Source organism: Chelmon rostratus, chromosome 20, assembly GCF_017976325.1.
Source record: "Chelmon rostratus isolate fCheRos1 chromosome 20, fCheRos1.pri, whole genome shotgun sequence".
Taxonomy (NCBI): Eukaryota; Metazoa; Chordata; class Actinopteri; order Chaetodontiformes; family Chaetodontidae; genus Chelmon; species Chelmon rostratus.
In genome coordinates, this window is record NC_055677.1 from 20,088,208 (window position 1) to 20,105,497 (window position 17,290).

The 17,290-nt window shown below is 42.4% G+C and overlaps 1 protein-coding gene across 3 annotated transcripts in view; it reads right to left on the reverse strand.

Moving 5' to 3' along the window:
- LOC121623842 (microtubule-associated protein 4) overlaps positions 1-17,290 on the reverse strand; it is a 109,539-nt gene that overhangs the window by 35,634 nt on the left and 56,615 nt on the right. For all 3 annotated transcript variants that reach the window (XM_041961325.1, XM_041961326.1, XM_041961323.1), the window contains exon 7: positions 14,704-16,182. In XM_041961325.1, the coding sequence (XP_041817259.1) occupies positions 14,704-16,182 (1,479 nt within the window). The remainder of the gene's footprint in view (positions 1-14,703; positions 16,183-17,290) is intronic.

Consider the following 17,290-nt stretch of genomic DNA (forward strand, 5'->3'; position numbering starts at 1 on the left):
AAAAGGCAGCCTGTCACCACAGCATGTCTCCACCAAGAAGCCAACCACCTCAATCACCGTGCAGTCACATCAGCTGCAGCCTGTTCCATTCCACCGACCCATCGCTCTGTAAAACCCAGATCTGTCCACCCCACTACAGAGACACTGTCACGTTTGCGCGTCACACCTGCACGGACAGACAGGTAGTTAGGCAGATGTCCTGGCAAGTGGGTAGACATGCTGGAGGCCAGTGTGCTGTCGCTGCTGCTGTGTGTCACATCTGTTGTCTTTTTTTTTCCTCCCCAAATTTCTTCTCTCCCTGTCTGCTTACCTCTTGAAGTTTCACACTGACACACACACACACACACACACACACACACACACACACACACACACACACAAACACACACACACACCCCACCAAATGGATGACCTCACCTCGTCTGACTGGCTGGCTGGCAGAAACACACAAATGTTCACACACCAACTATACAAAGTGTTATATAATTCCACTGGGTGACAGAAGCGTTGTGTCTAATAACCAGTCGAGGCCACTAGGAGGGCACACAGACGAGACAAAAGCTGTGGCCAATGAAAGGCCTACACGCCACCTTGAATGGCCTCATTGATTCAGGCTAAAAAAGACAGGAAACAGTAGTGTTTTTCACAATAAAAGACTGAGGTTTTCTTCTCACATTGCCATGTTTCTCTCCACTTATAGGCACATATGTTACGAGTTCTTTTTAGCCTCAAGAATCCTTCAAAGCTTAACTTACATCATATTAGATTCACAGAATGAAAAATAACATAGAATTGTATGAGCTGCAAGTAGAAAATGTATTTAAATGACGAAATTCTACAACAATAGTCAAAAAGATTCACCTTATATTGTTACTTGGGTCCATGACAGTCAGCTAATATCCCTCATTCCACCATGTTCAACATCTTGGTTTAGTTTGTATAAATGTTACCATTTGTTACTTAGCAATAGGTATTTAGCCATAAACCGAAGCACTGGAGGAACTGAAACTTTGATCTGATGATGACCAAAGTCAATAGTTTCAACCTGAATATGAATATCTGTACCAAGTTTCATCAAATCCATCCAATAGCTGTCAAGATTTTTTTCCTTGAGCCAAACCTTTCCTTTATTCAATGACAGATGATGATGCCACTAGAAAGGTCAGTGGAATTCATCGTCTGGGAACTATGAATGTCAGCAAAGAATTTGGTGTCAGTCAATCCTGTCCGTGTTGAGACACTGCATTTAGCAGGATAACTGAAAACTCTGTCCCGCTGGTGCTGCTTGAGGAAAAGTCAGAAGTTAAAAAATGTCAGGAGGATTCATCTTCTGGTGATCATGAATGTCTGTAACTGATCACAATCACCCAGCTCTATCGTCTTGCTTTTACATTTTCCAGCTTGCTTGACATGTACAGTATAATGTGTAATGAGGTTGTGCAATATGCCGATTTTGAACTGTGGCACATCTGAAAATGCCAAATAGCGAGTCATCTAAAAGAGTGAGAAATTCCTTTGCTGTAGCCTGAATAAAGACAGGCCTTTCTCTATATGCTAATTCACCTCTGAAAGGCAGGAATAGAGAGGACTGCTGATCACAGGTGTGGAGAGAGGGGAGGATAATCTCAGCAGGGGAGCGTTGGAGAAATGGATGATGGAAGGAGACAGACAGTCTTTAGCCTATTTATAGCTCAATCGCATCTCCGCAGCAGCCCGTCACAACACCCCCATCCTTGCTAAACAGCCATTGTTTCCTCCATAGCCCGTCTTCCCATTAGTCGCCAAAGCAACTGCCTCCTGTTGCTATGGCAACTGGCTCCTCATCAGTGTGCCGGCTCCAGCCACTTTGGGGGTTGAGGGAAATGGTTCGGGGGGATGTTTGGTGATGGTGGGGGTATCGTCTGAAGGATCAGGGGCTGATGGAGGGAGGATAGATGACGGAAAGCTAACAGTGCATGCATGTGTGTGTGTGTGTGTGTGTGGGGGGGGGGTTATTAATATGCTAGAAACCCCAGGGAGGGTATTCCACTATGCTAATCTACTCTGCTTCTTGCCACAGGTCAAAGAGTTTGCTGCAGTCAGTGGTATATTAATTACAGTCACCAGGCAAGAAAGTACTTCCTTAGAAATCAGTCTGATGATGGAGATATGAATGTGAATGTGGGGATCTGTGTTCGGTTATTGCACAAGATGATACATAAGTGCAGACATAGAAAAACAGACGCGTATATATATAATCCATACACGTCCAGACAAAGATGTTCCCATCAGAAACAAGGGACATTAGTTTAGATCAGATAACAGCATTCTAGGCGATATCAGCAGCTCAGCCAAGCTGGATTCTCAAGTGGCCATTATTTTGATAAATAGACCATATTTTCGAAATCTAAACTTCCAATTGCTTACCTAAAAATCTATTTTTTGGGGGGCAGCCCAGTTGCTCACCTGGTAGAGCGTGTATCATGTATCAAGGATGAGTCCTTACCACAGTAGCCCGGGTTCTATTCAAGCCCGGGCCCTTTGCTGCATGTCCCTCTCTGTCCAGTGCCTTTCCTTTCTCTGTCCAGCTGTCGCTATCATAAACAAAGCAGAAATGCATGCTGGAGAGATGCAGCAAGAACGCATTCAGACTGTTTTTGGCTAACGGCGAACTCAGAATTGGGTCAGTACTGATAGTTGCTGATTATGTTTCTGTCAATCATCTAATTAATTGGGTAATAGCTTCCAGCTCAACATGAATGAACAGATAAGAGATTAATTACAGTATGAGTGTGAATATGATATGTTCTTGCGGTGGTGATGAGGGCTGGAATCTTTTATAAACTCCTGGGAAAACATTGTTGCACACTTTATTTGTTTTCAACTTAACATCAAAAGAATCTCACCTGAACAAATTCTCTTGAAAAAATCTAGTTGAAAATTTGAATGTGAACAAACCCAGTTTCCCATTCATGGTCGAGAAGACAACATCTGGGAGATACCATATTGTTGGTGAAAAAAATGTGAATGTGAGAACAGAAGCAATATGAACAAAAGCTGTGTGGATTTCATTTGAGTCAGTTAAATCATCTCACATCCTGTCTGTATTTTCACCCCGTCACACAATGTCCTATTCATTATCATCAATGTGCTTGCATTGCTTGGTGATAAAAAAAGACTACATTTACCTAAATAGTGCAGAATTGAGAGAGTGTCTCAGTCATTTTCATTAATTAATGACATCATAACCATCAGCTCTACTATTCCCTGTGAAGCAGCTGCCACCGCCTAATCTAAGTTCATTATTCATAATGAATGAATCTGGCGCCACTGGCTAATTCAGACATCTACTCCACACATCTCTGTCTCTCTGTCAGAAGCACACATACACAGACGCACAAAAACACAAACAAAACACTCATCACCACCACCACCACCACCAAATGTCCACCCACAGCTTTCCATGCCTCCTACCATCACCCTGATTATCCTAGAAAACATGCAGTCTGTTGGCCATGATGGACAGCAGCGCAGAGCATTGAGCCCGGCTCCTAAAACTAAAAGCTAACTGGACGAGGAGCCCTGCTGAGTGAGATTAAATTAATCTACGGAATAAGGAACGGCAGGGAAAATGGAAAATGTGACATTCAAATCTGTTACCACTGCTCCTAGGTGTCAGCCTGCCATGTTATCCTGGATTTATTCATACAGCCAATTTCAAGATTGTGATGAAAACAAATGAATCACCTATGCATCTGCACCATTTAAATAATGATAGAGGGCAACTGGAAATCAGGTTAATGCACAGTCAAGCATTAAATCTATTTACAGTAACTGTGTGTAATGTGAACGGCCAGAGGGCAGACTAACTGACCACGGCCCAGTGTAGCATGGACAGACGTCCAGACATTGTAGTCAGAGCTGACCAGCCAACCAGCAGCTGCTGCCAGACTCTTCGTATCTCTCTGTACAGACCTCAGGAGTCTGGTGGGGCTTTGACAGTCACTAGAAGCACATTAATGGCCCTGTGTTTTAGCTCGGCTTGCAGCTCTACCACGACAGGCTGTTAGGTATGTACCTGTCTTTGCAGGAGAGTCAGCACATAGCCAGAGCCCTGCTGTTCGTCAGTCTTATTATCTTGTTAAGATTTGAAAACAGCACAGTTATTGGTGGGCTCCCATGTTGTGTTTACTACCTGCTTCTTGTACGAAAAGAAACATTGTTTTTCCAGCGCTGATCAGGATTGCTAATGCCGATATCTATTTGATCACAGGAGGCTGTGAAGAGATAATTTTTATGTTTTTTTATGGTTAGATTAAACCAAAGCTGTTGACTGGCTCACTATACAACATTGCTATTCCTAGACTGCTTCTGCCAGTATGGCTAAAAGTTTTGTTTTTCAAAGATTATATGATTATATGTAATGGGGATCAGAAAATAACATGTTTATCAATTACTGAGCAAAAAAACAAAACAAAACAAAAAACATATCCAGGGAATATTTGCACCAGTTTTGCATGGTCCCAATGAAATGGAACAAAAGAGCACTAAATGGGGTTTTGTGTCTAAGGGTGGGACCAGGTTATTGCTATCCTGCAGATCCATTTCTTTGGTGTTACTGGACGAAGTCAGTTCCATGCTAATGAAACAAAGTCAGTTCTGTAATAAGCCTCAGGCATTTCCATTTCTATTCCAGTCTGGATTAGTTAAACTGCATCACAGCCAGACGCTCATCAGGCAGACACACTGCAGCAGCAGACACATCACCATCACTCTATACTGCCTGCTGGAAGGTTTCTGTCATACAAGTGACAGTGATGATATTATAGTACTCAGTCACACCCCCCATCTACTTCAACTTCACTTGATACAGCTTTCAGTTTGATAGCAAACAGTAAATGGTGAAAGGCACTTGACACATTTCAATTTAATTTGACAAACACATACCAGGAATTTGAATTCTGCATAGCTTAATGTAGAATGTGTCCAGGTCTGGTACTTTGATGGCACCAAGTCAACACATCTGTCTTCCATCCTCCTCTCTCTCTCAATTTCTGTCCCTTGCTGTCTGCTGCCGTAGGATATCTCTATATTTCAAAGACTGGTATAGAAATGCAACAGTTCCTGTCTTGTACTACTACTACTACTTGTTTTGCATAATAAAGATGCTGAAAGTGGAGGATTTGTTGTTTTTGACTGCCTCCCACTGAGGTTAGCGCAATAACTTGCCAAAGCATACTGTCTCAGAATCCTAAACAGTCGTGTGTCTGCTCTATCTGTTTCTACATTTTGTTATGTTACTACACATACTGCTCCACAGGCTTTTCCTTCCTTTCCACCCTCTTCCAATTGGTTTTCTCCCAACATCCAATGTATAAGAAGAGATGGACTTCAGCGGCAACAGTCTTTGGTGCACTACTGCCATGGCAACAACAAATGACAACATGACTGTCTGCAACATAAATTAGCTATTGCCCCAAGGGCATTACTGCTGGTAGAAAACCTTAAAAACAAACAACATTTCACTCAACTTAATTTATATAGCACTTCACACACAGCAGAGTAGTTTCAAAGTGCTTCACAGTGCAGAGAGGAATACAATCAAGAACGAGGACAGGGAAAAATAAAAGGACGGTAATGTAAAAAATCATCTGTTCAATGCCTGAGAGGAAAATACAGGAGAAGGTTAGGTCAGGCACTGTTAAAGGCCAATGAGTAAAAATGTCTTTTAAGTTGGCTACTGAAAGGTTCCATCAAGTGAGAAAGTTTAGTTTAGTTTCTGGAGCAGCCTTTGAGAGAGCCCTGTCACCATAGCACTTCGTCTTGGATCTAGAGATTAGAATTGACTCCATGATTTATTTGTCAAACTTCAAAGCTGATATACTCCAAGGTAACTTGCATATGCCTAGATGAGGACTAAGCAGGTCCAAATAATATAACTTTGTTCACTCATTAAGCTGAAGAAAGTTCCAAGCCATCCATCCTGCGCAGACAGTTAACAACAGCAGCACTGTCCACTGCAACACAGCAACTCAACAGTCCCTCAGCCTCTGTAAGAGCTCATCAGAACGATCTAATATGACGTCACTCCAAAGGTCATGCAAATGAGGTTGGTGAAATTTTGGTAAGGACAATTCTCTTCTCCCAAAGTAGTGACTTTAACCCTGACATTAGAGGGACGGTGCGGCATCTGCGAACCATTCCAACTGGTTGCCGTGCTAGTGGAAATCAAATATCAGTAAGCAACATTTAACTTTTACAGAAGCTACTTGTATAATCACCTGCTAACACTTTTTAGATGTATGGTGAGCATGGCAAACCAACCATTCTCTCTTGGTAGACAGCTGGGCTACAATGTTGTTGCAAATGCTGTGGCCATCCTTTAACCATGCCGAATATTTGTAGGGATATGTCCCTTCCATTCATATACCAACATATGCTCTTGGTTTGTGTGTTTAATTTTTGGGTTCTAGATGCAGGTAACTTTGAGTGTCATCGGCGTAACAGTGAAAAGCAATGACAAAAGAGAGGGTCCAAGTATAGAACCTTGGTGAATATGGGGGCTGATGAATTAAATTTTGTCAAAGTATAAAAAAGACCCGCCATCAGATACTCCTGTGTTATTGCGGCTGCTATATTTCTAAACATCATTTTGGAACAACATTTTAGAAGTTTTGTTGTTGGCTGGTTGCTTTTGTTGAGAATCGAAGTGTGTAAATGTGGATGCCTTCTGGTCTTTTGAGGCTCTTGTTGGTCGATGAATTGGAATTTCAGCCTCTTCTGCCTTACAGCCTGGCAACATAACATAAACATAACATCTCCCAAAATTATCAAAATTATCTCCAATCTCCAAAACCCAATCATCCGGAGAATGTGACCATCCAACTAACCAGTAACGATGTGAGTCAGGTAGGTTATGAGTAGCTGCAAACTGAATGCCGATATTTATTGCTATAAAGAATGTGCAAATAACTGAGATTTATCCAACTGAAAACAATTTATTGATAATCAAATAGCAAATTTTGAAATGGCAATACAGTAACAGAGGTGAGAAATTTGCCACAACATGCATTACAAGAAGTATAATGATCTGAAATGGTAAATTATAGTTGCAACTGTTTCATGCCCCTTTCAAAGTTTTGTGTCTGTCAAACAGAAACTGTGCTATCAAGTGTGTTGTCAATGTAGCATCTCATTAACTCCGGCATCTGCTGCTGTTCCTAGGGCAACATTAACTGATCCTTAGTCTCTATGGTAACTCCATCCTCCCTGTTCTGTTCCTTCCTCCTGTCCCTCCCCAAAGGCACGTCACGTCTCTATCTGTCTTCCACTGGAAACTTGAAAATAACAGTTTGACCTTTATCAACATTTTATCTAGTACATTCTCCAGTCTCCACAATCTAGCTGTTAAAACACTGGTTGAAAATAAGTGAATCTGTGTGTGACTGTTTCACAGTGAGCAAATCAGGTTAGAGGAGTAAATTACTAAAGTGACAAATTAGGATGCTGTTAATAGCTTCACTTTATTATCAAAAGACATTCCTGAACTGTCAAAAGGTGTGTGTGTGTGTGTGTGTGTGCGTGTGTGTGCTTCACACAGAGCACAGCAGAGCTTTTTCCAGACACAGTTCTATCAAATGAAGGTGATAAGTAGACCCTTCTTCTAGCTGCTGAGGCATAAAGGGCACGTTGTGCACAGTGCTACCTGCTCGTCTGCCTGTCTGCAAGTCTTGCACCTTTTAGATGCATTAAAAGCTTCTGGTTGAGCGTTAATGTTGCCTCCTTTTCAAATGGAGGCATCTAATCTAACAACAATTTTTCAGTCTGGATGGCTGAACTGCCTAGTCTCGCTCTCTAGGAAAAAAATACTGGATGCTGACAGTTTATGTATTCACTCAAATGACAAGCGCCTCTATTACCAGCCATGGAAATAACAAGTTATATTTATCTAAAATTGCTGGTTATGGAAAATAATTTTACAGAGTTTTTCTGTTTCATATTTAAGCATGCAGAAATGACATAATGATTCCAGACAATGACAATACTGCAATGATGCAACTTAAGTGTACCTCACAATACAGTCTGTCTTGTGTCGATGTGTTGTGGTTCCCTTTCCATGAGAGTAATGTCTGCATATGTGGGTTCTATCTATATATCCATCTGTTTACCTACTGTACTTAATATGTGTTCCAACATTTTTTTCCTTCCTATAGTTTTAGCTGCATCTCTATCTATAAGCACCTCTTACATTTACGTCTAGCTGTTTGAATATGTTTGCATGCTTGTGTGCCTCTCCATCTCTGCACCTGTAAATCTGTTCCTGTCTTCCTCCATGCTCCTCTTTGTTTACCTCTCAGCTTGCTCGATCATCTTTTTGCATGCCTTTGCCACACTCCTCTCGGTCAGCTCTATCCGTTTCCTGTCATTCCATTTTCTTAAATTCTGAAGTCGGCCTCTTCTGTTCTCAGATGTTTTCCTCTAAGCATCTATTTTTATTCATTTCTGTTTAACAGAAGCTGAATCTCTAAAACACACTCCTTCAATGCATTCACATGACAAACACAGAGTAGGCTTCAGCTACATGTGACTGGCTGAAAGACCCAAGTCTAGTGCCTAGTGCCTGTCCATGTTATGGCACAGGTTGAAAACTAGGTTTGAATATTGATGTGCTGACTGCTGTAGGGGTTGAGACTGGAAGCATCAGCTTTACAGCAAAATCACAGGAACCAATCTATAGTGCTAAAGATACATATGTAAAAACCCCTGCAAAGCTGTCATTTTGGATTTATCGTGGTAGGACAGTGAAAACATGCTGCAACAGTATAGACCTACTTGTTTGCTTTCCTGCTGCCTAAGCAAAGCTCAGAACATAATGTTGCTCTACTTAATTGGAAATCAGGTCATCCTCTTTCCACAGACAAGAAGTTTTAGAAGAGAACAAAAGAAATTATACAGCGCGTCTATTTGCACCCGTGAGAACAGTCACGCTGCAGCTACACAGCTATTTACACCTCTCACCAGGTTTAGTAGTTTAAAGGCAACAAAGCCTACATCAGGAGGTGGTTTTTAGACTTAGATGACTTAATATTTTCAATCATTCAGTCACAGTTTGGTTAAGTTTAGGCATCAAACTACCTGATAAGATTTCAGAAAGGTGATCGAAATCATGATTTGCATGCAAATAGTATTAATGTCTAGTAACACCCAGGTGTAAGCAGCATCTGCCTTAATTATATGGGTGTAGTCCATATAGATCTGAGGTATTCAGTCCTAACAAACATTTCCAGGCATGCTTTGTCGAGGTTTGCAGTAATGAAACGTCTGGACCTCTTACGAATGGCATTTTGTATGTTTAGACCTGTGGTGATGAGGGACATGAATGTAAGCTCCCTCTACATGGAGTTTCAGCACCACGGACAGCGAACATATGGTCTCCTCTTATACTGAAGGGCAGCTCCAACAATTTTAACTCATGAAGGTCAGTGTAATACTGATGGGTTTAAGGCCATTTTCATTTGGTGTAATATCCCAACTGAAAAAAAAAAAAAAACTTATTTAACTCTTGATCTGATACAGATGTAAGCTGATAGATGTGATCTATACTTGTAAAGTGGTTGATGAATGAATGTTCTCTGTATCTGTATTGCTGACTGGAAAGTTGCCTGTTTCAGTAGAGGCGGGTATGGAGCAAATAGAACCCAAATGACTTTTTGTGAATACAAACAACTTTTGGTCGTTAATGTTATTAATATGCACTGTGGGCATTGCAGTAGTCACAAAAATAGTAAAATAGCCTGCATCCTTTCAATAAATCTCACAAAAGCAACTTGAATACATGATAGAACTGCCTTTTTAAAATGTCAATATCACAATCTATTAAATCTTAAGCACAGCCTACACTGCTGGCCTGGAGCCACCTCTGTATGGGTTGAGAATCTGTAGTTGAGGTATGGTACATCTTCTGGAAAAATAAGCCAGAGTGACTCACACTCTTGTCCTCCAGTTAGCTTTTAGCTTGTTGGCTTTTACAGTGGCGCCAACCAGGCAACACTTCCCCCAAAGCCGTCAAAAGGCATTAGCTCAGCCCAGCTCAGGGATGAGGCCATACTGTACAAATGTCCCTTCTGGGCTACGATCTAACAGCCTGTGCCCCAATGAAAGAGCCTAAACAACAGTGAAAAGCAGTATGCGGTAAAAACACACCGCTGATACAGTATATTCACGCCTGCCTGCCTTTTGAGGATTTGTATTTGTCCTCAAATAGCTTGATGACTCAGTTGTGTACAACACGTGTGTCTGTGTTGGTGTGTATTTGTGTCTAAGCTGGACACAGGACCACAGCGGTGGTACATCTGTGGTCTTTCTATTGGCTGCCACCTGTTTTTAGCTCTGTCTGAGAGAAGAGGAATGGTGCTGGTGCTGGAGGAGAACAGGTGTTGTTGAAATGTGGCCAGAATGTCCCTCCTGGTTATTTTTGTGCCACATCTACTTTTCATTGAATTAATAAGTTTGGAGTACAAAGAACAAAATCAGGAAGGAGAATAAGAAACAAAACACAAGACAAGAAGACACTTAAGGCAGTAATATAATTACCACATGGAGGCAGTGGTACAAGCTGCAAACAAAACAATGAGATTATCACCTTTTAACCTGGTTACTGTGAATGTGTTAGCAAAAAGCTGGCCCACCATTAGCATTCAATTGGTTGTCCTGTTTGTGGTCTAATATTCACTCTCATTTTAGCTCCGTGTTGGGCTCCACCAACTCCAAGGAAAAAATATGTGGCTTTTTAGCTGCTAAATGTTCCACTATGTTCACAAGTTAGTTGTTAATTTAGTGTATTTGTAATTTGGTGCTGAGCAGGAAGTACACAGTAGTTTTACAGTAGTTTCCTTTCCCCCCACAGAGGTTTACATCTGTCTCCATTTCAATCAAGGCGTATCCCTCTCTTTGCTACTCCTGTATATCTCATCACAAGACGGGTTTGGAAATGATCCTTATCCATTTCTGTTCACCTCCTCATATTCCCTCATCAATCCCACAAGTCTTCCTTGGCCTCCTCTCTCCTCCCTTTATATCCTTTACCTCTCCCTCTCTCTCCTGTGGTACATAAACAACATTTTTCTAACACTGCATCCACCTTGCACATCCTTCCACTCCAAAAGTATGTAAAAGCCTTTTCTGCTCTAACACCAATTTATTATAGTTTTAGCAGTTTTGTTCTGTATTTCTACCTCCGTCTTCTTCAACATACTCCCATCTGTAACCCTACAAAGTCTCTCTGCTTGCTCTTCATTATGCTCCTTCTTATCTTTTGTACAAGGCTTAAGTACTACTCTTGGTGACAAAGATCCACCCCTGGATACTGACAAAAGGTCTCATTACACAGAGGGAAGACAGAGCCAGCTGCAGTCAGCTCTGTCTTTTTCTTAGTCTCTCATGTCTACACACATTTATACAAGACAAAACATACTCAAAAACGTATGTAAAACTCAGTGTGTGCACATCATGTACATCATACATACATACATTCACACAAAACTTAGCCACTCTGGGTATGACAAAGAGGTTTCAATTTAGCCCAACCAGCATGAATCCAGCTCCCTATTCAGGTGCTCTAGATTGTCAATATGACTTAGAAATATGTGACAAAAATGCTAATGGAAGCCCTTCCGTTCTAGTGGAAGGATGGGGGGCATTGATCAAAGCTGCTTAATAGCCAGATTCAACACTCCACTGTTCCTGTGGAGAGCTGAAGGCTGGCTCAGTCCTCATTACAGCCTCCGATGGGAGGCAAAGACAGGGAGTGTTGAAAAGAAGGACAAGGAAAAGAGTCCTCTGGATTCTCCATAAATCACCGCAACACACACAAAATCCTTTAGCTCCTCTGGAAAAGGACGAACACACATGCACACAAATGCCTACGTCAGCCTGTCGAGTTGCAGTTTACATCCAGTCTGTCCAGACTTTGAAGGAATCTATTGAAAGGTATTGCATTTTTTATCACTATGTTGACATGAATGACTCCAGTGAATAATTTCCAGTGAGAAACATACAGTCTTCACTTAGGTGGACACCAAAGTTTAGTGTTCAATTAGTGGTCCAATTCAGTATCTGACCAAATGAGAAATATCTCCCACAACCTCAGTTATGGTGTTGAATAATGGCCAGAAAAGTCTCTCTGCAGAACATTTTGATGTCTGAATATAAAATGTCATCATTTCATCATTTTTTGTGTGGTTTTGTGTGGTCACAGTGACCTTTAACCATCAAATCCTAATCAGTTCATCCCTGAGTCCAAGTGAATGTTTGTGCCAGATTTGAAAAAATTCCCTCCAGGTCTTCTTCAGATATCACGTTCACAAGAATGGGACAGACAGATGTAGAGACAACTCGACATAATGCCTCTGGTCATGGCTGTCACTGGCGCACCAGCATAAAAAACACATGCAAGATTACACACGCACAACTGCCAAAATGCAATAGCCACATGGATGCATATATACACGACATACATACAGGTGGCAGCCACACACCCAGTCACACACAAAAGTGTCAACTTGTACTACTTTTGGCCTCCCATCTCTGGCTGGTGCAAACATTGTTATTTCCCAGTCTGCTGAAACATCTTGCTAATGAGTCACACTGCTACAAAAGAATTTTCCAGCTTTTATCATCCACCGCCCTCCACAAATGTATTAAGGCATGCTTAAAACATGACATGTTTTTTGCAATAAAACCCTCACCATATTAAAATACTTAAATGGTACCTACTCCTTATGCCTGATTAAAAACAGCAGAATATATGATTATACAAATATTTTAAATAAGTTTGCCTGCTGGACACAAGATGTTAAGTCCAGTGTATGTGCACTGGAGGCTTCATGTTTCCACATCATACTTGTATGTATATGTGTGCTGAATAGTGGACCTGGATTGGCTTCCAAACTCTTGGTGATGTCACAAATCACAGTTTTAAAATCAGATTTTCAGTTTTACACTTTCAGGAGTGAATGCGAAAACAGTCTCAAACTCTGCACATACATTATTCTGTACAGTGAAGCTCAAACGCTCAACTGCAGGAACAAGAAGAAAAACATAGTTTTGAATGGAGGCTAGTAGGCCAGGTAACTAAGGGAGCTACTGCATAGTAGCTAAGCGAAGGCAATCCCACGGTGACCCCTGGCCTGATGGGATATTTAATAATGGATAATGGATCTCCTCCCAAATGGACATGACATGTAAAACTCTAGGGAGGAATTTAGGCAGCATCCTTGTCAAATGCCCCGAAACAACTTAACTGGCTCCTTTTTAATGCAAATTCTTTCCAAAGCTCCTTCTGGATGTCTGGGTTCCTAATCCTTCCTCTAAGGGTGAGCCCAGTCACCCTGCAAAGGAAACTATTTTTGGTCACTTGCATCAGCTATTTTATTACCCACAGCTCATGATAAGGGTAAGAAACATAAGTGTTACAACAGAAGAAGCAAAAGAGCAGCCTGCTCTTTTGCACATTGCAGGTTATAACCCTACGAACCAAAAAGGGCATTAGCATGTCAGATAGTAGAGATGCCACCGCAATGTTATCAAAAAGACACTCTTTTGCTGTGCTGCTGAAATAACATAAAACTTCTAAACAGGAGAGGTAGCAAAGTGCACCCTTATTAGAATGCAATGCCTACAGTGAATATGCTTATGCAAAGACCAGGAAGAACACTCAAATGAGGGGGGCGTTAAAAGCAATCATTTTGTGTTCTGAGCGACAGTAGTCTGATTCAGTCTGAACTGAACGTTGCACTCAACTGTCTGTACCTTCTGTCAGTCATTCTGTAACCGTCCCAGTCTCAATAATGACGCATGAAAAGCACAACACAGCCGCAAGAGGAATTAAAATAGGACTCACCTATGGTGGAGAATCAGCCAAGGCAGCAATCATCACAGAACATGGAAAGTAAAATCAACAAAAACAAGAATTACCATTTGATATTTTTTTAACAGTCATACTCTCAGGAGACACAGCAGGATGTGAACTGTTGATGTATAACAACAGAGGGTAGTTAACATTACACCAACAAAGCCTTTTCCTACAGTATTATTTTCTAGAAGAAAGTGGAAACAAAGAGACAGCTAGTGAGGAAAAAAGTTAATTGGACACAGGAGAGAGAAGATGGAGTGACACCTCATCCCCGGGTGCAACAGAAACAGAGCATGATTACAGTGTTAACACATACACCTGGACAGAAGATAAAAAAGATGGTTGGTTTTGATTTGGTGAAGATGCCTAGTGGTGTCACAAAGGAGAAAGACTCCATGATTGGTTAGTAGCAGCACACCTGTCAACAGCAACACCGTTAATTATGAGAACATCCCAGCAGTGCATCTTTGGGAGTTAAGATACTCACAGACTAAAGTCAAGCCAATCCACAGCCTCAGTTGGTCAACACTTGAGCCCATGCATTAGTCATTCACAAACGGTCCAAATTGGACAAGCCACAACTGTGTCCATGCAAGGGGCAATACAAATAGGTCTAATTAACCAGCTAACCCATAATGAGCAAAAGACACTCAAGCACTCAATTCTACCCAAAAGCTATTTGAAATCGGGTTCGTATATCTAATCAACTCAAACTGGATGAAAATATCATGCATGACCATTCAAACAAACCATTTGTTATTTTTTAGCTACTCTATATTTAACTCTTTTGTCCACGACTGACTGCAACCAACCTTCAGTGATGGGGTTAACTGGAGGGGCCACAGCTGGTTCTTCCATGGAATCAGCAAAGCTTGGAAAGAAGGGCTTAGCTGAAGGATTAAGACCAGATCCTGGAACTGCCAGAGGGTTGACCGATGGAGGGGAAGAGGGGCTGATGACTGGGGATTCTTGTGGAGGGAACTTCTTTTCTCCTGGGGAGGTGGGACTCTTTACAGAGGAGGAGGAAGATGAAGAACGAGACTTCTTGGATTGCTTCTGGGTCGATTTGGCATCTTTGTGCTCTTTGGGTTGGAATTCCTGCGCTGTGGTTTTGGGGGAGCGGAGAGGGGCAGGGCTAGGGGTGTCAAAGGACAGCCCTAAGGGTAAAGGATGACCCGAGGCGCTCATGTCACTGAAGTCAAATAGCTCCCTGTTGCTGCTCATGTTGGAGTCGTTCAGGAGCCATGAAGCATCTGAGGGTGAGAGAGGTGGGGCTGAGGCTACCACCTCGCCTTTTGGGGAAAGGCCTGGGCTTGGTTGGGAGGCAGGGCTGAAAGCTGAGGTGTCTCCCTCAGGCATGCCTTGCACAATAGACTCCTGGAGGGAACTGGTGTCAAACATCCCGCTGTCGACCATGTCACCATGTGTTGCTTCATTTTCTGGAGAGAAAGGTGGCGAAAAGGTCTGGCTGCTGTTACCCAAGCTGGCATTTCCGTTATCTATCAGGACGTCAAATGGATCATCAGGGGGAGGAGCCATGGGGAAGGAGCCAAGTGTTGCACTGTTAGTGTTGGAGGGCATGGTGAATGGAGCAGCTGTGGCATTCAGCTCACTGTTTAGGACCAGTGGGTTGATGGAAGTAACTATTGGAGAGAAAAGGTCCTGGGACAGGGGGGAAGGGACCAGACCTTCTTCTGGGTAGACCTCCTTTTTCCAGGGGCACTGGCTGGTGTCCATGTCTACAAATGAGTCTTCCAGGTTTGCCTGAACAGAACTCCCAACATCCATCACCACCGTCTCTGTGATTTGAGAGGCTGCTGCAGACTCAGGTACAAATGGTTCCGCCATCACTCCCCACTCCTCTGGAAGCTTCTTCCTGCTCTTACTCCTCTTCCCTCTGCCTCCACTCTTCCCAAGCTGCTCCTCCCAGCCACCATCTCCTCTATCCCGCCTCGGGCCAATCCTGTGGTAAAACTCCTCTGTTGAGGGAGTGTTTTCTCCCTGTGCTTGCACCTCAAGGTGACCCCTGCCCTCAGTGTGTTCATAAGATCCCTCCTCTTTCTGTCGCCTTTTCTTCTTCTTCTTTTGTTTTCGGTCTGACCCATCTCCATCCCTTTCATCACCTCCAGCACAGGCGGTGCTCTCTTGGCTAGGCCAACTGTCTGGTGGGTCATCAGGGCTGATTACGTCATGGCTGGCATGATGACTGATCAACTTGGAGACACTGGGGGTGAAAGGGAGGTCTGTCGGAAGGCAGCCAACCTGGTCTGGCCAGCAGTCGCCTAAGGCACCTTGTTGTGGGTGAAGAGGGGAGAGTTTAAAGTTTGGGGAGATGGATATGTGTATATGAATTGGTTCCCTTAGTCTAACTCAAACAGAAAACCACTGAGAAGCAAAAATTCTTAGTCTGAAAACAATATAACAAAGAAGATAATAACACCAAACACAAAATAATAATAACATAATAAGTTTAAAATAGATTAAATACATTAAAGAACCTATTATATATTTTATTTGCTGAGATGCTGAGAAGACTGACATGACAAAATGAATCAGGCAGAGCACCGACGCATCTGGAGGAATTCCATCCAAGGCTAGAAGGGGTGCATGTTGTTCCACACAGCCAAGCCTTAATCACTACACCCTTTGTGGATGTGAACTGTAGGAGTGCTTTTTCTCTTTCATGAATCTGTCAGTCTCCAGTCAAACAAGCAAATATGTGCCTTAAAATATAGCCAGATAAAAATCTGCCGCAAGCTGGATTTTAATTCTTAAAATTCCTTCTGCGTCAACGCTGATTAAGTGAGCAACTTCTTGGAGGAATGAGAATCAAACACACACACAAACATGCTGGAGCATATTGACTTAAATGATATAGAGAAGTGGTACTTTTGGGTGGCTGACTCACTGCAGCCTTGGGGCCCAGTACAGAGTTGCACACTCACACTGAAACTACTGTGCAGCAAAAGAGCTCTGTTTGAAATCAAAACAGAAAGCAAGTGTGTGTGTGAGTTTGTTTATGTGCAGATGCAAATAAGGTCACGTAGTAGATATACACATGTACAAATACATGGACACAGAGACACACACATACACGAAAAGACTGCTTAATGGTTCCTTGGAAAGGAGGTCAATTACAGGCAACCATTCTGTAACTAAAACAGCCTGGGCTGGGGATATTGCATATTAAAGCTCAGGTAGATGAGAGGTAGCAAGACTAAAGGGGACATTGCCTTCTGAGACAGCGTTGTTCTTCTACTTTGGCCCAGTTTGTTTCCAGTTTTCAGTCACACACACACACACACACACACACACACACACACACACACACACACACACACACACACACACACACACACACACACAAGATGAGCTAAAGTGGAGCAGCTGTAAGGTCCC